This window comes from Hibiscus syriacus, unplaced genomic scaffold (assembly GCF_006381635.1).
Source record: "Hibiscus syriacus cultivar Baekdansim isolate YM2019G1 unplaced genomic scaffold, ASM638163v2 tig00110247_pilon, whole genome shotgun sequence".
NCBI lineage: Eukaryota > Viridiplantae > Streptophyta > Magnoliopsida > Malvales > Malvaceae > Hibiscus > Hibiscus syriacus.
The window spans coordinates 504380-529295 of NW_024062645.1; the positions used below are offsets into that span (position 1 = coordinate 504380).

The 24916-nt window shown below is 32.8% G+C and overlaps 3 protein-coding genes across 3 annotated transcripts; 2 read left to right on the forward strand and 1 right to left on the reverse strand.

Moving 5' to 3' along the window:
* Positions 1-623: 623 nt before the first annotated feature.
* On the reverse strand, positions 624-11338 carry LOC120114786 (protein DETOXIFICATION 51-like). The gene is made up of 2 exons (XM_039135571.1): positions 9785-11338; positions 624-634 (listed from the first exon to the last, which is right to left on the reverse strand). The coding sequence occupies exon 1, from the start codon at positions 11336-11338 to the stop codon at positions 9785-9787; it is 1554 nt and encodes a 517-aa protein (XP_038991502.1). The 3' UTR covers positions 624-634.
* Positions 1584-2137, forward strand: LOC120114843. The gene is made up of 2 exons (XM_039135624.1): positions 1584-1785; positions 1878-2137. Exons 1-2 carry the CDS (start codon positions 1607-1609, stop codon positions 2119-2121), a joined length of 423 nt encoding a protein of 140 aa, XP_038991555.1. The 5' UTR covers positions 1584-1606; the 3' UTR covers positions 2122-2137.
* An 11385-nt stretch (positions 11339-22723) lies between the features above and the next one.
* LOC120114801 (phosphoglycerate mutase-like protein 1) lies at positions 22724-24433 on the forward strand. The gene is made up of 9 exons (XM_039135579.1): positions 22724-22809; positions 22919-23020; positions 23145-23224; positions 23325-23448; positions 23612-23680; positions 23804-23892; positions 23971-24090; positions 24190-24234; positions 24313-24433. Exons 1-9 carry the CDS (start codon positions 22747-22749, stop codon positions 24431-24433), a joined length of 813 nt encoding a protein of 270 aa, XP_038991510.1. The 5' UTR covers positions 22724-22746.
* The last annotated feature ends 483 nt before the right edge of the window (positions 24434-24916 follow it).

Below are 24916 nucleotides of genomic sequence, written 5' to 3' on the forward strand. Positions count from 1 at the left end.
ATAGACTTGAAATGAATAATTGAAAAGTGAGGAAATAATGTAAAGTCGAGGGATTAAATTGGAAAAAAAGAAATTAATTTTAAAAAGAAAAATTGAAAAAGTGAGGAAATAATGTGCGACTCAAACCTGATAAAAAATAGACTTAAATGAAGAAAGAAATAAAAGAAAAAGAAAATCAAGTACTAGATTGTAAAACAATCAAAGGTTAAACTATAATAATAGTCCCTTTTGATTTCGATCTGATCGACTTTGGCCACTGAAAAAAATTAAAATGTACCCAAAAAAAGGGCTTAAAAAGGGTAGGTTAGGGGTTGGAACCCCAAAGCTGTGGGCACTTAAAAAGGGATAAGAACGAGGGCATAATAAAATGGAGGGCAAGTGTTACCGACAAAAGCATGTGGTGGCCACCGAAATACCTTCTTCCATCATTTATGGTTTTGTTCCAAAGTCCATCTTCTTATCCCTTTTCCAAACCTTTTTGGCCCACCTCACCTCCAAAAGAAAATATATAAAATACGTAAATCCCATCAATTCAAATTAAAATCAACATAATTAATTTTTCTCGATTCGAATCACATACTTAATTTTGATACATAAAAACTCGAATTTGAGATTTTATTTAAGTAATATTAAACTACTTACTACTTCAATTAATCTATCGGTAGAAGTGACCTTTATTTAACATCAAATATATTTAATCATTCACTACCTAAAAAAGAACTTCTACTAATGTATTGAACAAAAAATATGCTAATCATTAGTGGGTTTATCGTGATTATTTAAGTTTAGAATTTAAATCTTGATATTATAAATGAAAAAAATTAAATTTAAAAAAAATTATTCCATAATAAATTTATAAAATATCCGATCTAAACAGATCAATTAATAAATTAAATATTAATAATTATAAGTAAAAATGATCTTGTTTATATAACTTTTAAAATTAAAAAAAATAAAATGAGAAAATGACATCCCAAAACATGTTCTCTTAAAAGAATACATTAGCTAAGTGTGTTTTCTTTTTAACCATATAAGATTAGATGTTCCAAACATGCAAGACACTAATTTAGGAATAATTAAGATGATTTGATGTACAATAAATCATTCAAAGCTTTTAAAAATAAACATTTTCATTTTATTTTAAATAATATATCATCATTATTTATGCATAAATTATACACTACCAATTATTCAAAGACATACACATATTACAGATGAAGTAGATAAGACTAACCAAGAGTTCTAATAATAATTTTTTGCAATACGCGATTCAGATTAATTTATCGATACGTTAAATATCGATAATCGTAAAAAATTAAAAACATTTAAAATATGTCATGGATTTTTTAAGCAAAGTTGGTTAAGACAGTGACCCCATTCTCAGCCAGTAAAGTAGTGATTCAGATATGGATGGCTTTTAAATTTAAAACCTTATCCGATACAAGTCCTAGTACTATGGCAAAAAAGCTATAATCAATTTCGACCATAAGAAGACGATAATGACAAATCTTGTAATAAAAAAAACAATGGTATATATATATATATATATATATATATATCTCCTTTCAAGAAGATTGCGTAGCATACATCTCAAATATTTCTAGGTATGAACATGAAGATATCCAAAGAATCATTCTACGAGAACTCGGAAAACTCCGATATTTCTTCGATATCAGCATCAGATTTTGTAGAGGATGCTGAATTTCCTGCAACACTATCGTCGTCGTCGTCGTCGAACGGGCCGTTGTATGAGTTATCTGAGATCATGGCTCAACTACCTATCAAGTAAGCATCATCATCATGAAAACATATACATACATGTATGCATGCATCTTTTTCTTTAGTTGACCGATTATTATTGACATGGAATTTTGTAGGAGAGGGCTTTCGAAGCATTATGAAGGGAAGTCTCGGTCGTTTGCGTCTCTGGCGAGCGTAAAGAGCGTCGAAGACCTTCCGAAGAGAGCGATTTCGTTTGGTGGATCAGAGATGAAATCGTGCAAGAGCTACGGATGGGGACTCGATGGCCACCATAACAGTCGGGCGTTTAGCCCGAAGGCGACGATATCAAAGAAGGGCTCGAGTCGGGTTGGTTTCATGTCTTCTTCTCTAGCTAGGTAGATTGAACAAGATCAATGGCTTAGTGATTCGTGAATCCGATGGTTAATTATGTAATTGCCAATTAGCCTAGCTTGGTGCTTTGGTTGTCACATGGAACCTATATTATCTAACCGTTTGTTCGGATCTGTATTTAAAACAAGTTTAGAATTGAGATTATTATTTATGTACAAATATTGAGAATTTTTATAATTAAAATGAAGATAAATATTTTAACTTTTTTTTTTTACTTTTTTTGTTCTTAAATTTACTAAAATATGTATCATAAATCTACTAATGTTCATATTTTTTTAACAGATAATATACTAAATAATTGAACCAAAACTAATAAAGAAAGCTAATAATGAAATCATTCAGTTATACACATGAATGTCACGGGAGAGCATAAAGAAACAATGAGGACAAATAATTATTCCTTTTTTATTCTCTTTCCCTGATTGATTCATGATTTCATTATACAACTAAGTATGGAACAAAACAACACGTGTTCAATTCCTAATAGTTGTATGGCAACAAGAAAAATAGAAGAAATATTTAGAAGGACCACGTAGACTTTTCTCGAACGATCGCATAGAAATATCCCGAAGGATCACGTAGAATTGTCCCGAAAGATTGTGTAAAATTCTCGACTCTTGACATGCCAATTATACCCTTAACTCTCATATCATATACTTATGGGTTTTACCTTTTATACCATTTCATATAGCTTATAACATAAGCCTGTATTCACATATACCATTTTCACATTTCACATATTCATATAATCACGTAGTTCAATATCACATAGACATAAAATCACATAGATCCTTATTTCACATATTCATATAATCACGTAGTTCAATATCACATAGACATAAAATCACATAGATCCTTATCACATTGCTTATATCACATGTTCATGTAATCGTTTAGGTCAATAACACATAGCTTATATCATATTCTCATGTAGTCACATAGACCACATAACACATAGATTATGATCACATAGCATATATCACATTTTCATGTATCACATAAGTAAATGTCACATAGCTTATTTTACATTTTCATGTAATCAAAAAGACCAAGTAGAACAGTGCATATAACACATAGACATATACTTGTATTCATATACAAATAGAAATCATATTACAACATATTAATATTCATAAATCATGAAATCCAAATATTGGAAATAAACTCATCGCAAGTCTTACTTTCCATATCACCATATAATATAGTCGTTTGCACTCACCTTGGCCTCACTTATTCAAAGTAAAATCCTTATCACTCTTGAACTCTTGTATAACTTCGAATCGTCTTGGACTTGCCTTCGTTCTATATCTAGATAATAATACGATTGGTATAAATATCAGAATTCGAATCACTATAATAATCCTTAATAACAAAAGTTAAACGAAGCACTTGTTTCACAATTTCATTCTGATTAGTATCGGTACCCCATGTACAATACCGATACTTCCTTACTGTGGTATCGATACTTTACTTCAGTATCGATACCCTATCTACATTCTGGAATTCGTTCTTAAAAATAATATTGATACTTAAATATTGGTATCGATACCCTTAGTAACGATGCTACTACTTCGTATCGATACTATTTAAAGAATTCATCCACTTATACCTTATGGTATTGATATTGTTCATCTAGTATCGATACCCAGCCCAAGATTTCACCTATTTTTGCCTTGAAGTATCAGTACTGTTCATCCAGTACCGATACCTCTTGCCCAGAACTTACTCGTTTCAACTCGAAATTCGACCAAAACTGTCTTAAACCTTCCATTATGACTTCCTCTCAAGCCTTTAAACTTAACTACACATATAACAACTAACTTATATTACTCTAACACACTTTATCATCCAAATTCTCATAATATCACTTGAAACTAAGAATCTTACCACAAATTCAACATGCTCTAAATCCATTTCTAACACTTTAGATTTCTTATTTCAGCTTATGACAAGTCAAATTTCACTTCAAAATTCATTTATTAACTCTCTCTTATCAAATCACTTAAAAAACCCTTTTTATTCAATCTCCCGTAACTTGAAAACCCTTTTTATTCAATCTCCCGTAACTGGAAGAATTTTTACCTTAGTTATGGAGTTCACGGTAGGAGGAGGAAGAAAAATGAAGAGACTTCTGGATTCTTTTACCCATTTTTTTCCCTTCCACTTGGATATATAATATCCAAGTGATGAATTAAAAATCCATTTTCTTATCAAATGATCATTAGGCCCTTCCATCCTTCTTTCTTTGCTATTCAATACTATATATAGATATTCTAATTTAAGTCCCTAAACTTTTCAATTTTTCAAAATTAGACACGAAGTTTTCACATTTTACACTTTAGTCACTAACTCGGTTTCTGGGATGTTACATGTAGACATTGAACGACGACAAATTCTGGACGATTCGACATTTTAAGTTATCGGTCAAAAGTGAAGGATTCGTTTAGGACTTCAGTGAGGCAAAGGTGAGTGCAACTCATTTATTTTATATTAGATTCGAGGGCGACTTGTGATAAGCCAACCTCAAAGTTTTATCGAAAATCTTTCAATTTCTTTATTGTTGTGTTTTTACAATGTTTTATTCAAGTTATATTACTTAAGCTATGTTTTGATGGTTATGTGTATATGATTATGCGGATGTGATATGTGAATACGAAAAATACTCGATGTGGAAGTGCCTATGTGAACATGACACACTCTAAATAACAAAATGAGAAATAATTATGTGATTTAAAGCCCAAGGTATATGTATGAGGATTAGAGGTATTGTTGGCATGCCAAGAGTCGAGGGTTCTATGTAGTCATTTGAGACAAACCTATATAGTCCTTCGGGACAAAACCTATATGGTCATTCGGGACAAACTATGTGGTCCTTCGGGACAAATATGTGGCACTTTGGTGCAATTATGTGAGTTGTGGTGACAACATTAGTGCACAACCTCAATGTACTCAAATACCTAGAGTTATCAGTAATATACATTTGGGCATTTGAAATTAAGGTTATATAATCCGAATAAAGTATAAAAATATACATTCTTGTTAGGAAAAGTTATTTGAATCCCTTATGAAAAGTGTTTCTATGAAATGAATAAGAAACTATTATATAATGCTTTATTTGACTCGTACTTGCCTCATTAAGTCAACAACTTAGTGTGTGATTGTTTCACACGTAGGTTTGAAGAAAACATAAGATTTAAGATAGGCGAGGACAGTATACTCTTGCAAAGAACATATCAAAACAATTTAAATGTAGGTTTTTTTGTAAATTTGTAAACTATTGGCATGTACTACAAGTTTAAATTGAAATGTTCTAATATATTTTGTAAACTTGTACTTTTTGGTATTTATGTAAATTATTAAGGGTTTATTTAAGTTTGAATTTGAGTTTTTATTTTTTTTATTTATTTTAAATTCAAGGTTCCACCATATTAATAGGAATAAAAGTTTAAATTTTTTCTTACTTGTTAATAGTTAATGATTTGAAAAGTTAATGTGACACATCGAACTCGTATTTGGGTCGGGTACGGATTAGGGGTGTTACATGTGATTACAATATCACCTCTTCACTTTTCACCGTCACCCAACCAGATTAATTGAATCTAGTTTATGTACTTTAAAATGATTTGATATCAAGTTCCATAATTGTTGTAAATGACACATTTTATGACACCATGAAGTGTTCCAAAATTGAGAAAATTTCATACAAAAGTAGAGGGGATTAGATGGGGAGTCAATTGGATGTACTCAAAGTAGTTTAAAGCAGAACCTAGGCAGCTACTTCATCTACAAGTTTCAGACCATTACTGAATGTCTGTTGCAACCCAATATTCTTTCACCTTCTTACCTGGAAAACCATCCTTCCCTTGTCTGGCAAAGAAAAGTTTTACCTTTTCTGTGGGAGCTGTAAAAGTTGCATACATATCATAAAAAGGTTTAATTATGCTCTCAATCCCCAACATATTTCACGATAAGACGGAATCATAAAATATCAAAATTTATCATATTACGATTGCTCATGTAAAATAAAAAATTCAAATATATAAAATTAAATATTTTTACTGAATTTTCTTCACACGTGCATGTAGTAGAAAAAATAATTTTTTACGGTAATATATTTTTCAAGGTCTAAACCCACAATTTTTAAAGCCCTGTGAGGGATGGCAAGAGGTCGGGTTTTCGATCAATCCGACTCGACCAAAAAAATGTTATATCCTACATCCAACCTGACCCGACCCGGAAAATATATATTCTCCACTCGACTCTGACTCTGACCCAATTTTTTAGAGTATAAATCCGGCCCGATCGACCCGATACAAATTAAGGAATTAATTAAAAATAATAATAAATTTTTAAAGAAAATTACATTATTATCTTCAGGTCGGGTTGGAGTTTTTTCACCCTTCATATGAACCCGACCCAATTTCACCCTTTAAAAAATCCGGCGTGACTCGATCCGAACCAGAAATTTTCTTTAAAAAAATCTGACCTGATTGAGTCAGAATCTTTCAGATGTGGGTAAAATCGCCATCCCTACCTGTTACATTGGTTAATGGACCTAAACTATCAATTTAACCCGTTTAGTGCTTAAACTATCAATTTTGGTCCATTTTAGTACCTAAACTTTTAATTTATTTCCCAAAACTAAACGTTAAATTTTAACATGGTACTAAAATGAAACAAAAACTAAATTTTAAGTATGATTTTAAAAAATTAAAAGTTTAAGTACTAAAACGGAACAAAACTAATAGTTTAGATACTAAATACGTAGTTTACCCAAAATCTTAATATTTAATATAGATTAAATAATTATAATTTGGATTTGGGATTAGGGAATATTATAATTTGGGTTTGGATTTAGGATAATAGGTATATGTCTTTGGGTTTGGGTTTGGGTTTGGGTTTGGGTTGGGAATATTGTAGTGGAGTTGGGTTTAAGGAATATATTTTATAAGGATAAACTATCTTATTGGTCACCTAACTATTAGGATTTTTTTTTATTTTGGTCATCAAATTATTTCTTATTTGAAATTAAGACACTAACATTAGAAAAATTGACCAATCAAGTCACCAATAGTTGCTAATGTGACAATTTTAAAATTTTTATAATAATATATTTAGTCTTCATTACTTACACACTCTATTGATTTACTTATAATTTCAAATAATTTGACTAATTTAACCCTCCATATTTATAATTCAAGCCATTTGAAGGACTACAATCTTCACTATAAAAAGGGTAAACTACTTTTTTGATAGCTCATTGTGTTCTTTCTTTTTTTGTTTTATTCATTCAATTTTAAAACCATTTAATTTTAATCACTATATTTTAAAAGTTTACTCATTTTTTTCATTCAATTTTAAGTCTTTAGCGTTGTTTAATTTTTTTATGATAAATTTATTCAAAATTCCACAGGAACTTTCTTTTCGAACTCATATTTTTGGATTCGTTTTAATTCACTGAAGTCATAGTGTTTTCTTCTAATTCCGAACAATGGAGAGGTTGATGAAAAAGAAAATTAATATATCTCAATTTCACGTTAATTATATGATGGATATTGCGAATCAAACCAACACAAGTCAAAGATTTGATTTAATTTTTTTTGTCAATTTCGAGAAAAATCAAACTAAGAAGAACAAAGAGATGAGAAAAGAGAACATCTTCATACTAATTATGTGTAAACAATGGCTAAGAGTGGTCAAATGGCTGTCCCTTGTTCCCATATGTAATGGGGTAAGGGGGAGGTAAGATAGTAGGCTGCCCCCAACACTAGGTTGAGAGCAGCTTCCGTAGGAGACCTCCAAATTATGAAATGCCCTCCATGGGACTCGATCCCACGACCTCAAGGTTAAGAACCTTGTGCTCTACCAACTGAGCTAGATGGTCATTTCTGTAAGAGTGGTCAAATAACTATGGAAAAGGATTTTGGTCACAGAAAATAAGAAGATTAAAATTTAAAAAAAAAAATCAAAAAATGTCCGAAATACAATGTTTCATAATCCACCTTAGACATTTAACAATCGAGTGATCAAAACAAGCGGCATTCGGAAGTTAAAAAAAAATTACCCAGACCAATTATTTTAACCTAATTTAACTCAACCTAAATTATTAGTAATTAGTAAAAAGGACAACTCTCCCTTGTTTCAATAGTAATTAGTAAATGTCTTGATCTCTATAGTAGATAGCAATTTGTTTGTGACGTGAAAGGCGAAGCTACATTTGCCATTTTGAATTTGGTTTCTATGGCAGCTTACGCCAAGTATTCACAATTCAACATGCTTATCATGTAATCAATTTCAAACTAATAATATTAAGTACAGCTATAAGAAACAAATATATCAGTCAGTAGATTCGAATCGGAACTATTCTTATGATAAACCTCGTTAATACTCGATCTGAATTTAGTTATAAAATTAAAAGAACAAGTTAATGTAATGTCGGTGAATAACCCAAACATGTACGTAGTTGAAATATGAGGAAGTCAAAGATTGTATCTTCACTTTCTCATCACACCGTCATTCTCATAGACCCAATAATTGTGTAGTGATATTAATATAATTCATTCTCTAACCTCTCCTTATTAATCTTAAAACTCAGGCTATTTAATTTGAAGAATATTTCAACTTTATCCCATAATTTTATCTTCGTTCTATTCTCGTCAAATAAAAAATTATCAAATTTAGTAATATCGATGAAGATTAAATCCATAAAATTATTCGTAAAATAAAAAAGAATGAATTTATTGACTAAGGGGTTGTTTGTTTACTTCAGAATGATTAAGTGTTGAATGATTCAGAGACTTTAGATAAATTAGCTCTGAATGTGACATGTTGTTTGTTTACTGGCTCTGAATCATTCAGAATGTATTTCTGTGCTTAATCATTCAGAATGTATTTCTGTGCTTAATCATTCAGCACTGTTTTGCTGAATCAGTCAACACTGAATCATTAAGAGGTGCGAAACAAACGCGCTGAACACTGAACGATTCAACATTCAGCGCTGAATGATTCTATTAAGAGATAAACAAACAACCCTAAATGTTATATAATCTTTAATCTTAAACCCTAAATTCAAAAATTCGAAATTCCAGCAGTTAGGTGTACAAGAAGAAAAGGTAGGTAGTTAGCCCCACCTGGATAGCGATACAGGTTTGTAAGATCTTTTAGGTCAGGGGGTGGTCCGATCTCCAAATTTAACTGTTTGACATGAAAACCGATAGGAAAATGACGTAGCATTATTAATTTAAAACCCCAAAAATTCATTTATTGGAACAATACTTCTTAAATAACCGTAGTTAGAAAAATACTCTCAATCTGTCCCTATAGGATTACTTAATGTCTTACAAAACATATTTATGGATCTTGCGTGTTATTGGGTGTAAGACCCATCAATTTTTTTAGATAAACTCATTTAATTTTTTTTTTGATAAATACAACAATATATGTATAAATCTCGTTTTTCCGTAGAATATAACATGTGAATAGTTTGAGAAATCGTCATTAAATAATATCGGAATAAATTCATATTAAAGTTAAAAGTAATAAATTATAAATGAAATTGGAGTCAGACCTTTAACTATTCAAGTTAAATAACAAAGTGAAAACAGTAAAAAAAATGAAAGGATTTTTCATATCATCCCTCTAATTGGGTAACTTAAGATGCCGAAGTCACCTTGATACAGATCAACGGCTCTTGTTCGTCACCCCTACTATCATCACAACTATCAAGTAATTTGGTATCTACACACGTCAGCATTTGGGCCCTATTCGCTTGTAGGTCCCAGTCAGTGGACCCCACTACATACAACATAAGCCCAGCACAACAAACCTGGGCCGCAAGAAGGCCCAACCAAAGCCCCGAAAACCCGACTCCGACATAAAATCCGAGCCCAACCGCGACTGGCATGCCCACCAGATAGAAAGCGCCGAGGTTCACGTTAGCCGCGGTGGACGGACGTGCACTCCCTCTGAGGACCCCACATCCCACCGTTTGGGGACAGTTCCCGAGCTCGCACAGCCCTAGGATCGGAAGCGCGATCGATGTCAGCCGTAGGATCTCCGAGTCGGATGTGAACATCGTGGCCCACTTATCCCTCATCGCTGAAGCAAACGTCGAAGCCGATAGGCCCATCATGGCGGACAGAAACACGGCCACCACAGCGGATAGCCTAGCGGTGTAAGGACGGTTTGCCCCCAGTGCGTTCCCAACTCGCGTCGAGACCGCGAAACTCAGCGAAGAAGGGAAAACGTATATCAACGACGTCGTTTGGATCAATATCCCCATGGAAGCAACCGTCGCCTTCGGGTTCACCAAAAGCCCACACAGAACGATCATGATCTCGTACCACCACCACTCCAAACAAACCGATACGCAGCTCGGTGCCGCCAGCTTCAGCAGCGGCTTCCAGCCGGTGAAACATTCGAAGCTCGGCTTTTCCCATGTCGGTTCATGTAGGCCGGAGTACCAAACGTAAACAACCAGGGAAACGAGGACGAAGAAGTTGGAGATGGAAACCGAAGCCGCCACGCCGGCGACGCCGAAGTTGAAATGGGAAACGAGAACAAAATTGATCGGTAAATGGAGAACAGTGGCGATGAGGGTTGCCAAAGTAAGCGGGTGGGTGAGACCTTGAGCTCGAAGGTAAATGCGGATAGGGTGAACCAACGAGTTGGTGAAAAGGTCCGGCAGCGAGAAAAGCAAGTACCTCTGGCCGATGCGGGTGATATTAGGATCTTGACGAAGATAAACGAAGATATTAAACATGTTCATCCAAAAAACCGATATTAAAACCGAAGTGAACAAGAGGAAAACCACGTAACGATGCAGGGTTAAAGACAGAAGTTTAGTTCTTCGAGCACCAAAGGCTTGAGAACAAAGCGGCTCCATACCTAAAGCAAGCCCAGAAAGAACCGAATACCCCGTGATGTTAGCAAATGCGATAGCCAATGAACCGGCGGCAAGCTCCATATCGCCAAGACGACCGAGGAAGACCATGGAAACCATGGAGCGAGAATAGAGAATGAGACCGGTCAAGGCTATGGGAAAAGCTAGACTAAAAAGCGATTTCGCTTCCTTTACGATCTCCGACACCAACGGGTATTGTTGATCATCATCATGATGCTTTTCCTGATCAAAATAAAGATGGGTTTGGGAGGGTTTCTCGGTGGGATGATTACCGGTGCCGGTGCCGGTGCCTTTGTTACACATGGTTATAAACTCAGAGATACTCTCATAAAGAGCACTGTCTCTCAAAAGGATATAAGCTTAGAATCGATGGTCTTTGTGCTTCAAATGAGAACACACACACACACCTACACATATATATAATTAATATAGGAGGAGCCGAGAATGGGGGAGGGTAATCAAATAGCTAAAGACTCATTATTTCTTTTTTTACTTTATTACGTGGTTTAAAGAAAGAGGCGTCAGTAGTTGTCAGATAGGTTCAATTTCCGATGAGTGAAATGGTGTTTTTACGAGATATTGCTCTGTTTCTGTTGTTTTCTTTTACTAGCTGATTCGTATATTTCTTCTCCTCTAATCTCTGTTTCCCATACTGTCATTTACTTACACTACGTGAAATGGTAATGGCACGTGCGGTTAAGAACTGGGGTTGTCTTTCTTTTTACTACCGAGAGATGTTGCAGAGCCGTGGAGTAGGGTACAAGAGAGGACTGATACCAGAGTAGGGGCCTGAGTCTCCAACGACCCAGTTCCACACTTTGATTTACCTCATTGGCAGTCTCATATTTGTCAGCCAAAGTTTAGGATTACGTGATCAACGAAGGACAAAGAGGAGTGGAGCAAAATTAAATAATTCAATCTCAAAGTATCTGAAATCCACTTAATCATGTAATATTTTCTATAATTATCTGTATTTATTCTATTAATAGTATTAATTAAATCATATATTGCGCATATGTGTTACGAGATAATTCTCATAATTCATACATCAAAATATATATATCTATTGAGGTGATAATGATACTCAAAATACATATCCACAGTGAGATAAATGAGTGGTGGAGTAGAACGTACTAATTAGGGACGAGTTAGGATCAAATATTAAGGGAATCAAAATTATCGTACATCAAAAGAATACAAATTTATAAAGTATCTAAATCTAAAAATCGAGAGGGACAAATATTTTATTTCATTGATATTTAAACTAAAAATGATCTAAAATATCATTATACCAAAAATTTTAGGAGGGACAATAGCGCCTCTACGCTGCTATGTAACTTTATCCCTTATATCGATTATAGATCGATAGTAAATTTAACAATATCGACTCCGGCCCAACTATATTGTTATCTATAGGTATCACATGTATATGTTAATAATAAAAGTTAAATTATAATTTTTATTTTTTTACTATACTTAATAAAACATACATCAAGCAAATCATTGGTGGTCAAAGGGCAGTCTAATGATAAGCTTGGGGTGTGGGGTATAAAGTTCATTGAGAGCAGTGTTTTGAAAATCGGACCGGACCGGTTGGTTCAATCGGGAATCGTTGTCTAGTCCGGTTTAATCTACACCGGTTGAACTGTTACTAGTGAATCGACTGGAACCTCTGAACCGTTCAAACCGGATCGACTGAAAATCGGAAAAAACCGAAAAAAACCGTCAATTTTGTTTTTTAAAAAAAAATATTAAACCAAACGAAATCGTTTGTTAAACGAGCCAAGTCGAACTCGAGTATTGCTGAGCTCGACTCAAATTTGAAAACTTTAAAAGTAAGCTCAACTCGACTCAAACTCACGAGCTAAAAATTATCAAGTTCAACTCGAACTCGAAATATAATATTGAAACTTGAACTCGAAAAGGCTTGAACTCAAAAAAAAAATTAGAAGCTCGATTGAAGCCTAAAATTCGAGCTTGATTGAAGTGAAAGAATAGTTCACTCAATGCTCACCAAAAGGCTCCATGATTTTGAATGTCAAATTACCTCTATTATTTATAGAATTTAGTTGGGATGCTCTTCTATGTTTCTTAGCCATGTGAGATTGTTTTGCTCTCATATTTTTACTCTTTAGACTTTTGGGATGCTCTTCTATCTTTCTTAGCCATGTGAGATTGTTTTTTTTAAAAAAAATTAAACCAAACAATATCATTTTGTTATGATTTTTTTAGCCTCAAATTTATTTTTTAATTATAGTTATATAATTATATTTATTATTTAATATGTTTTACCTTAAATATTATGTTGTAGTTAATTTGAATCATTTTGTTTCACTTGATTTTATGGTTTTTAACTTATATATGTTGTGACTTGCTTTGAATATGACTTGTGATATAAAAAATTATTTTTTATTAAATATTTTTGGTATTTTTATTTAATTTTTTAAATAATTATGACGTCGTCCGGTTCTTCCGACCGGTCGGACCGGTTTGACCGGTTGAACCAATGAACCGGTAGCATGGCCGATTCGCTAACCGGTTGAACCAGTGAACAGATAGCATGGCCGGTTCGCTAACCGGTCCGGTTTTGAAAACCATGATTGAGAGGGACAAGGCATGCAAGGCCACCATGGTGCCCTTAAAACAGCTTCAAAGTTGGAGTTTGAGGTAGTATATTCCATCCTATACGGTTCCTATTACTGCATGGGCGGGTCCCCTCATTTGAACTTAGTAAGGGTATCTTTATGGGCAGCCTATAATGTTATCAGATCGTAGACACATAAATATATTGTCATGGGCATTTCTCTTTCTCATAGTCGCTGTATTTGTAATTTTGTCGAGAATCGTTGTTCGAGTTCACGTAATCGAGACATTAACACCGATGTTGGTTTCAGAGAATTACGTCTTTCAACTCGATCGAAATTTTCGTTTCAAGTTCTTCGTGAATATTGATCTACATGGAAGAAAACACGAGCTCGAAAATAGGTTTTAATCCCTATCAAACATGAAGGTGTCCCACTATGTAGGATTGTGGCTATGGGAGCTTCTCCCTTTACCAAACTAGAGAAAATCAGAAGCCTTTCTCCTGTTTCAAAAGTGTAAAATACTGTGCTGAATAGCTTCTTGATGAACATTGAAATGTAAGTGAGGGCTGCCCCATTGATAATAATGGGTTTCTAACTTATCCAAGTGACCAAAATTGCTACTCTTTACCCTTCTAATTTAAGTGAGGGCTGCCTCATTGAATAGCCACGGTTTCCTAATTTTCTTATAAACATAATTCCGAATTTTAAATTTTAAATTTTTCGATTTTTGAGTTTCGAGTTTAAGATCTTACATGCATTCGTAAAATTTTTAATTATTAAATAATTCAAACAAGGTTATTCAAATCCATCTCATAACATTTCAAGTCCATTAATTCTTGAACTTTATAACATTACATTTATATATAAAAAGAAAGCATACTATAAGACTTTTCTATGTCTACCCTTTTTATATAATTAAATTAAAACGTCAAATAATAAATTAATAATAATAATTGAAGTCCACTAAATTGTTTCCCTTCCCCCATCTAGGGATGGCAACGGGCAGGATTCGGGCCGGGTATTAGTCCCCTCGTCCCTGTTCCCGTTTAAAAAATTCGTACCCGTCACCGCTTAAAAAACTGCGGGGATTTAAACGGGGATCCCCATCGGGTAATCGGGGAAAATCACGGGGAAACGGGTATCCCCGTTTAGCATAAACGGTTATTTAAACGGGTATCGAGCCGGGTATCGGGACGAGTATATATATTTAAATTAAATATATAAATATTATATATATATTTTAATTTAAATTAAATTTATTAATATTATATATATATATATATATATATATATATATATATATAATAATTACTTTTAATATTTATCGGGCCGGGGATTACTAAACCCGTCCCCGTCCCTGTTTAACATAAACGATTTTTCCCCATCCTCGTTTAGCATAAACGATTTTCCCCTTCCCCGTTTAATTCGATTTTCGATTTTTCAGTTTTCCCTGTCGGGTTCGGGTTTTTTTGCTATCCCTACTCCCATCTGCTATGTGCATGGGTCCATTATGCATTATTTGCAACATAATTTAGTAGATAACTTAAAAAATAAATTGAAAATTAAATACCTTATATTGTCTCTCTTTAGGCAGACTATATCACTTCAAACTTCACTTTGAATATGTGAAAATTGCATACATTGTCTCAAATATTCCCTCCCCCGAGAATATCATAACCAAAAATGCATGAAAATATCGATTTAATTTAATTCGATGAGTATGTCGTACTACATTACTAACAATCGTTAAAAGGACGAGTTGGAGCCCTCAATCGCATCACTTGATAGAATCAAATCATACTGGATATAAAATCTTAATCAAAGTACGTATCGAGTCAATAGATACACCCTCAGCTTCCCTCAATCACTTTTTAATCTCCCAACCACACTAGGAAACTAAAACTCATGGGATTGAGATCTAAAATTTCTTACATAAAGTATGAGGTGACATATTTTAGTGACTAAAAAGTAACTTATTTTCATACCCATCTATTATAATTTAAACTCCAGAAATCAATACTTTTCCTAGGCTACAAGTTGTGCAAGCTGAACAAGGCAGGCACGAGCATAAAGCTAACTGTGCAGCACATCACTTGCATTGGCATTTACATGAAGATTCCAACCCTAAACCTCTGATCTGATATTGTTTCTGTTTCTTTATGTATATTTCCATTTAAGTAACCATCACACAACTTGATCAACACACGGTGCAGCCCTTTAGTTTAATCCTTTTCTGCAGTTCCACAAGTTACCACCAATACATACAGTGCATGCAGTAAACTTGCAGGTAATTAACGTTACTTTTTAGGGTTAACTTTTTTCAAAATATTTTATATAACGATCAGCTTTGAGATGTTGGCATCATAATTAAATAAGCTAAATTTCTTTTGCAGATGCTGGGTAGGTCCCCCATATGGAGTTGCGGCTGCAGATCGAATGCTTGCAAGAAATTAAGGAAATGAAGCAAAATACTTGAAAAGGAAAGCAAGCATATGCTTGAACAGCACAATTTGCATTAGTGAAAAGTGTAGTTAATGTTGGATGTTGACCCCAACCAAATACAACTGTTTTTAAGAAGGAAAAAAAAGGTCAAATTGTGGCTTGAGATCCCTCTACTAAGTTTAAATTCCTTTAAAAAACCCTTTCGACCGGAGTCAAGATATTAGCTCAAAGAAACAAAGTGTAATTAACAACAGAATAAACAAATGATTTTAGGTTATTATTTTGGGTTGGCTTAAAAATTTAGTTTAGGAGCAATGCTATACACACCCTTAATTGACTAATGGCATTATACGAGGGAACCAATTCGAACGAATTGAAGTGTAGGGACTAAATTCCAATTTTGAGCATAACCAAAGAACCAAAATCAGAATTTGACGAAAAAGAAGAAGGGTGCGATTATAATATATATATGAAGATCGAATCCTGCTCAAAAGCAAAACTTTTTTGAACAGCTATATCAGCCTTTTGAGATGGGGCGGGCGGGGGGATTCCTGGTTTAAAAGTTAAAATCTGCAGTGCTTGCTGGTTTAACTGTCTAAAGGAATACCAGAGAAACATATATACATACATACATACATATTATACATATATATGTATGTATGTGTGAAAAGGGAAGGTACTTGCCTCACACGCAGTGGCAAAGCTAATACTCGAATAGAAAAGGTATGAAATGCAAAGAACCTGTAATATACACATTGTCATATGCATGCAGACATTGATACGAAAACGCAACATGGAAGAAACAAAAGTGCCCGTTAGGGTAGGGAGGAGGGTACTTGCTTTGCTTTAAAAGGTTCATATTTTAATCTCCTAGTATGTATGTTTGGAACGTGTCCTTTGTGTATGGGACTTGATATCCTCCTCCTATCCCTAATGGCGTGAGCTGGAACATTCTAAAAACCAGGGACCAAGTTGTAAGAGACCCACACGCATGTCATTGCCCACGTGGGGCGCATTTCTGCACATGGTTTGTGAGACATTCTTGTCTAAAATCCCCACCTTTACGAATGTAAAACAGCTCTGATTTGAGGGTTTTTTTTTTAATTACTAGCTTGGACTAGGGAGTGTAGGATGAGCCACAATGTTTGACCCACTTCATGGTGTTTCTTTCATCAGCTGGGAAAGGGAAAACAATGGGCGAATTTGGTAAATAGGGTTGCTTTATATTGGATTTAGACCCTTTGGAGAGAGGGATTACAGTCGGATTGTTTTGTGTTCCACAAAGTGAGCACATTTCCTTTTTGTTGTGATTTGAATCTCCTTAATTGATGCAGAAGTGATCGGAGATAGACTGCGATCACTAAAGTGTTTACACCTTCATTCGGTTGATTCGTGTAAGTTAATTTTTATTAACTTGAATTCAAATCATGTTCGATTCAATTTGATCGTTGAAAGTTGTTACGGAATCAAGAAGATAATGAAAAACAAATCAATTAGTACCTAAACTATCAATTTTAGTTTGTTTTAGTACCTAAACTTTCAATTTTTTCCTAATCACATATAATGTTTCATTTTAGTACTCTCATTCAAAATTTAACGTTATTTTTTGAAGGAAAAAATTGAAAGTCTAGGTACTAAAACGAACCAAAACTAATAGTTTAGGTACTAAACGCGTTAAGTTTTTAACGTAAGTACTAAAATGAAACAAAAACTAAACATCAAATACGATTTTAAAAAAACTGAAAGTTTATATATTAAAACGGGCCAAAACTAATAATTTAACTACTAAACACATAACTTACCCTTAAATATAATACTAAGTAATAAAAAACTATAATACTAACAATGCAACACTTAATCCCAGTCATCATGTTATTAGTTGCCCTAGCTCACGCTCCAATAAATCACCAGCTGAAATCTTCCATTAACATACCATTGATATGTATATATATATAAACTAATCTTCACCGTACCATTGATATTCTTCATTTCTTTTAATGTCAAACATGAGAAAGTATACAAATCAACACACCATTTGGAATCTCCCATTGGACAAAGATGATACAATATATCAATAGAGAATGGTTTGCCATTAACATAACGAAAAATCACTTTTTTTTTGTTGTCCTCTAGTTTTAAGGTTTAGTCATAACTGATATGGACCGATCCGGGTCGCACACCTAGTTTTGGTGGGTAAGTCTCCCAATGAAGATTTTCTGCATCCACAAGAAGTCGAACCTGAGTATTTTTAGTGCTCAAACTCGGGACCTCAAAGAATAACAATAATTCGTTTATCAAAAAGGGGAAAACACTTGAATGATGGGAATTAGATATGATAGGATTTGGGGGGTCGGCTTACAAATCACCAACGAAATTGGAAAGGGTATGATTGCTTGAAGAATTAACAAAAAAAATGTCATGGATAATGTTTTTGTTCTTTGGGATTCATGAATTCTAAAGAGCCCCTTTGGGGTTTCAACCATCGTTTTCTCTTTTTCTTTTCCTTTAGCTTTCCCCACCAAAATCAAAGGACAATGGAAAACATTTAGAGTGATTAACATTTTAAAAAGGTAAGAAAATCAAGGTGGGGTTGAAATGAAAGATCTAAAGGTTGACTAATGAGGAATCTAATGATGGTTCAAATCTAATTATTTCTCCAAGACGTGCTTAATTTAAGGGAACCAACCCTGTTGGATTCCCCCATCAACCGGTCAATCTCCTAAAGTAAAAAAAGATTTATTTTTGATACATTTAAGGATGCAACTATTTCACTATTTACACCCAATTTAAAATTCTAATTATCAACTCATCATCGAATTAAAATTAAAAATGAGGGGATGTGGCCTATTTTTTTAATTTTGGAATCCAAAGGGACCTAAAAAGTATGTGAACTGTAAAAATAATAGGTCAAGACTTGATTAGTTTCAAAACTAAGAAGGGCCTGAATAGCAATTAAACCCAAACTTTTGAAGGTCATACATGACAACACAACGAATGGGCTTTTATCATTATACACCAAATAAAGCCTAACCATGACAACTTTGGGCTTCGATATTAAGATGATAACTCAAAACACATAAAATATTTAAGAGTAAACTATGTATTTAGTACTCAAATTATCAGTTTTGGTTCGTTTCAGTACTTAAACTTTCAATTTTTTCAAAACCATATCTAATATTTAGTTTTTGTTTCATTTCAGTGCATCGTCGTTAAAAGCTTAATGCATTTAGTACCTAAACTATTAGTTTTGTCCGTTTTAGTATCTAAACTTTCAGATGTTTTCAAAACTTAACGTTAAATTTTGAACGGAGGTACTAAAAGGAAATAAAAACTAAATATTAGGTATGATTTAAAAAAAATTAAAAGTTTAGATACTAAAACGGATCAAAACTGATAGTTTAAGTATTAAATGTATAGTTTACCCAAAATTTATCATCATAGAACTTAAATATTTAATATCAATTTAAGATTGAAATGATAATATCGATAACCGACTAGTATGATACTAATAATTACGATTTCATGATGATATATATAGGGGTAGAGTCCAGTTACATAATGTAAAACTCTTTTAATTTTACATAGATTTAGGACTGTTTGATGAGTGAAAATAGATGACTCAGATTAATTGTAAGACATGTGAATATATTCACTTGAAAGAAAAACAAGAAGTCAATCTGAACCATCTATTTTTATTCATCCAACGGTCCTAAATATGTGTAAAACTAAAAAGTTTTACATTGTATAAGTGGATCATAACCCATATATATATATATATATGTGTGTGTGTGTGTGTGTTAAAGGAGAATAATTGGTGAAGTATACACAAGAGGAGAGTAATTAGTATGATGTTTTCATAATAGAGATATTGATGTTTACGTGTTCATTGGTTTGGGACGATTAATGTCACAAGAATGTTGGAGTGTCAATGACTCAAATGAGTTCGATTTGTGGAAGAAGATAAAAGAACGGATATCGATATTGTTCATGTGGTATCGATATTAAATATAAGAAAAGTATCGATATTTTTATGATAGTATCGATATTAATTATTTTTAGAGTTATTCAAATTTTAATATCTAGAATCTGTACCGATACTTTAAGAAGTGTCGATAATACTTTACATGGTGATATTGATAACATAAACCCTATTTTCAATACTAGTCGAGCCTGACGATCAAATAACTAGATTTTTAAATATAACAAAGAAAATATCGATACTCTAAAAGGTAATACACTATTCTTTATGCTGAACTATTTTATTTTATAGAAATTAATTCTTCAACAATTTCAAATCTTACCCGATAATTAAAATATAAATATTTAAAATTTTAGAGAATACGACCACAAATGGTGAAAGATAAACCCTTTGACAAGAATTACGAATGATGAACTATGGGAGGACTTGGCCCCTCAATGTGGTTCGGAATATTTGAAAAAACCGACTCGTAGTAAATTGTTCGATTTCAAACATGTGGATTGTGGACCATTGACTCACTTTTAAGTACAACTTAGAACTTTTCTTTAATATCTGACACATTATAGATTAGGATAGAGTACACAAATAGTCCTCCAGTTATAAAAATATTATTTTATTGAATCAATTAATTATTAAAATTATAAATTGATCTCTTGACTATAGGGAATTGTTTTATTGAGTCCCTCGACTATTAAAAGTTACAAGATGGTCACTTGATTACTCATCATGTTTCAAACTTGTCTTTTTTCATTAAAAAAATTAACGTCCATCTGAGGCAGACATTAACATGTTAACTGGGATATGATAGTCGTTTGAGATTATGAGATCAGATTTTATCATATCTCAGTTAGTATATTAACGTACAACTCAGATTGTCGTCAATTTTAAATGAAAAAAGACGAGTTTAAAACATAATGAATAGTCAGATGATCATTTTGTAACTTTTAATAATCAAATGACTCAATAAAATAACTTCATATAATCATGATCATTTTATAATTTTTAATAATAAAAAAATTAATAAAATAATATTTTTATATTCATAAGACTATTTATCATTTGTGTACTTTACCGTATTGATTATTGCATGTCTTTGATTCAAGATCTGTCAGATTACGCGTTGTTGTCCTTTTCAGGCTCGGGTTCGTCAAAGAATTTTGTTTTGTTCTTCAAGAGAAGACTTGAAAACAAAGGCGATTTCTTGCATTATAATATCGCAACATAATATTTTTTTAGTTTATAATATGATTTTAAATCGACCACAAACTTTAGAAATGTTTTATTCAATTCTTGAAATATAGTACTTTACCATTCAAATTATTTTATTAGTTTTATAAGTATAATCGCAATCGTAAATTAAATTATAATTAAGACATTTTTCTATAACTATTGACACAAAAATTATTGAAAAAATTAAAAAGTCCACCGATAAATCGTAAATTAGAGTCAAACGATATGAGAAAACTATCTACGAGCACAAAACGTTGTATCCAAATCAATCTAAAGGTCCAAAGTAGATGAGGTCAACATGGTAACAAATAAACACCAATTTGACAAGTTGTGGCGATGTCAAATCCAACTTTGAGAAAAAGATAAAAGAAAACAATGATAAAAAAATCAAAAACTATTAAAAAATAGAGATAAACGTGTCATAAAGGTAAAGATAAACATGTCATAAAGATATAATTATTCTTATTAAAAACTAAAAAAAGGAAAAAATAATCGAATGTCGGCAATCAGTATCAAAATCGGTGTTGTCACCGACTAAATAAAATTAAAGAATAAGAAAATTGATTTGATCTATAAAAACTAGAACAAGTTATAAAGAAAAAAAAGTGGTAGAAGAGGGGATGGAGAAAATGGCTAGGGTTTGAAAGAGAGAAGAAAACATTATTATTATTATATATTTTGACCCAAATTATAATTGGTAATTAAGTTAGATTTTATTGTAATTGTTTTAGGCAAGAATTCTTATGGGTTAAGAATTCTTGGTGATAAAGTATTTGACTTTATAAATAAAGATAATGTCTTAACCTAATTAGTAAAAGAGAATTATTTTGGAGAGTTGTAATTTTTACTTGGATTTTGTAACTTTTGGAGTTTATGTTACATAGATAGTTTAGTAGAGATTGAGAGATTTTCTGGGATACACAGGGTTTTGGTATCTATACCGGATTTTGAAATACATGTGATATCGTGTACTTGTACTCTTTGTGTTCTCTACATCTATAGTGGATTATTGTTCATTTCGTCCGTAGAGGTAGGCAAGACTGAACCACGTTAAATCTCGTCTCCTGTGTATGTCTTATTTTATGTTGATATCGTTTTGATTATTTTTCTGCTTACATATTATAACAATTAACGCTAAATAATAGTTTATGTTTAATATTGAACACACTTAAAATATATGATTCAAGTTATAGTATAAATGATTTGAATTTGAACATATATATATAAATAAATAAACTAAAAAATAATTGAGAATGATTTATTGATATGATTTGAATCCAACTTAAAATTATTGATATAAATTTTATAATCTTATCCGACTCGAAAAATCAATGCTTTAGAGAATTTATACATTCAAACGTACCTTCATAATATTTACGTGTAGAGTGTAATATGGGGAATGTTGTAATAAAAAAGAAGCATTCAAAGTCATTTCATCATCGACATCTTCTCCTTTTGTATTCACATTGAAAGAAATGGAAACAGCTTCACCAACTTCATCTCCATACCTTCTCAGCAATCAAAAGCTTCTTCATCTGGTTTTGTACCTATCTCACTTCTTTATATGTTACCTAAACCGCATGTGATTGCGGTTTTTATGTCATTTTGATCTTCGTTGTTATTATTATTTAACGACGTTAGTAACAGGTAAGGCATGCACAAGGGCTTCACAATTTAGGGGCAGAGACGAACCGTGACTCGTTAACTCAGTTCATCGATGCTGCACTCTCGCCTCTGGGTTGGCAACAGGTGATACAAAAGCTTTGGCGTTAAAGTTATTGACGTATAACGTCGGAAAATAATTCTTCTGATTTAAACAGAAAGTCGTAACTTATGATGTTAAATATTTGACATTTTAGCCGATTTGTAACAGGTTCGTGCGCAAAGGGAAAATGTTTCTGCAAGTGGAATGCTTCAAGGAATTGAAGTAGTCATCACTTCACCTTTGTTAAGGTATCGAATTAATACGGAACTTTGAATTTTAATTAACTAAAAAGAAATTGACTAAAAGGTTTCATGTTTTGGTTGTTGATTGGAATGGTTGAAATTACAGAACATTGCAGACTTCGGTTGGAGTTTTTGGTAGTGAAGAACAACAAGAAGATCATTGTGGGAACAAGACATCAACTTTGAATCACCCACCAATCATAGCAGCTGAATTATGCCGTGAACGAATGGTATGCATGTATGTATGTATGTATGTATGTATGTATGTATGTATGTATGTATGTATGTATGTATGTATGTATGTATGTATGTATGTATGCAGTATGCATGCATGCATGATGCATTGAAGCTTATGTGGTTTTGTTCTTAATCCATGGGTTCAATTCAACGTAGAGAAAAGGTCGGAGCAGAGCAACAGTCGGGCAGTGCCGGTCTCGTTTCCCCCAAGTTGATTTTTCATTGGCAAGAATCTCCTGTCCCCCACTCTTATTTTCATTAATGTTAAGGATTTTTCGATTGTTAAATTCTAAACCCTAAACCCTCAACATGAAAGCTTAATCCTTCTTAACAAATAATTGATCTCAGATTGAGAGTGAAGAAGACACGTTGTGGGAGGCTGATGAACGTGAAACCAATGAAGCTGTTGCTGCTAGGGGAATCAAGTTCATTAAATGGTGTGTACCTATTCGAATATGTATCGAATACGAATATATATATATATATATATATAAATCGGAACCGGATCGTTTCAGGGTGTTGGGAAGAAAGGAAAGGGAGATAGCAGTGGTGAGCCATGGGGTATTCTTGCAGGAAACACTGATTGCACTTAAAAATAAGTGTCTCCCCTTGATGGACACTGATCCTTTCACCCGGTGAGTGTTTCATGATCTTTATTGCACTTAAAAACGAAGACTCGACTTAATTTTTTTCTTCTTATTTTCAAAATTAAGAGAGACCTAAATATTATGTAGGTTCGGAAATTGCGAAATCCGTTCCGTGATCATCTTTAACAGAAGGTGAGAGATTGAAATCAGTTTTAATCCGTTTTAATATCAAAACTTTTCATTTTTTTTCTTTTTACATAAATTTTGCAGCGTGGAGGGATTGGGATCAGATTCCAGGAAGACCAATTACTACTGTGGAAGAATCCCTAATGGACTACAACTCCAAGATTCTGCCAAGGACAATGTTTCTGTGGATCAAGTGATTAACTAATACTTAAATCTCCACCGTTAGTTTCCAGGTCCAACGCTGCCATTAGATTTTAGCTAGACGATAAAGACTATTATCGGAGATGATAGTATTTTTCACAACTATATTCTCATATTTTATTATGAACTTTTGGTCAGACGATTTTATCTCAGTAATTAAAAGAATTATTATTATTCGAACACTAATTTTTATAACAGAATGATTGAGTAATTAAAAGAATTATTATTATTCGAACACTAATTTTTATAACAGAATGATTGAGTGTGATTAAAAGTATTTAAAACAGATCACAGAACTAATTTACGTCAATAGTTAAAAAAATTATCATTGTTCGAGCACCAACTTCTATAACAGAGTGATTAAGCGTGGTTAAGAATATTTAAAACAGATACTAATATATAATCGCTTTAACTTAATAAAGAAAAAGATCATATTATCCTTAAATTAATGATTTTATTTAAGATAAATTACAAGTTTTGTTTTAAT

Excerpts from the sequence above, each read along its gene's own strand:
- LOC120114801 (XM_039135579.1), top strand. The coding sequence starts at position 22,747 with ATGGAAACAGCTTCACCAACTTCATCTCCATACCTTCTCAGCAATCAA. Across the intron at positions 23,021-23,144 it reads CGCCTCTGGGTTGGCAACAG|GTTCGTGCGCAAAGGGAAAA; the intron begins GTGATACAAAAG and ends GATTTGTAACAG. Across the intron at positions 23,893-23,970 it reads GGAATCAAGTTCATTAAATG|GGTGTTGGGAAGAAAGGAAA; the intron begins GTGTGTACCTAT and ends GGATCGTTTCAG.
- LOC120114786 (XM_039135571.1), bottom strand. The coding sequence starts at position 11,338 with ATGTGTAACAAAGGCACCGGCACCGGCACCGGTAATCATCCCACCGAG.
- LOC120114843 (XM_039135624.1), top strand. The coding sequence starts at position 1,607 with ATGAACATGAAGATATCCAAAGAATCATTCTACGAGAACTCGGAAAAC. Across the intron at positions 1,786-1,877 it reads ATGGCTCAACTACCTATCAA|GAGAGGGCTTTCGAAGCATT; the intron begins GTAAGCATCATC and ends GGAATTTTGTAG.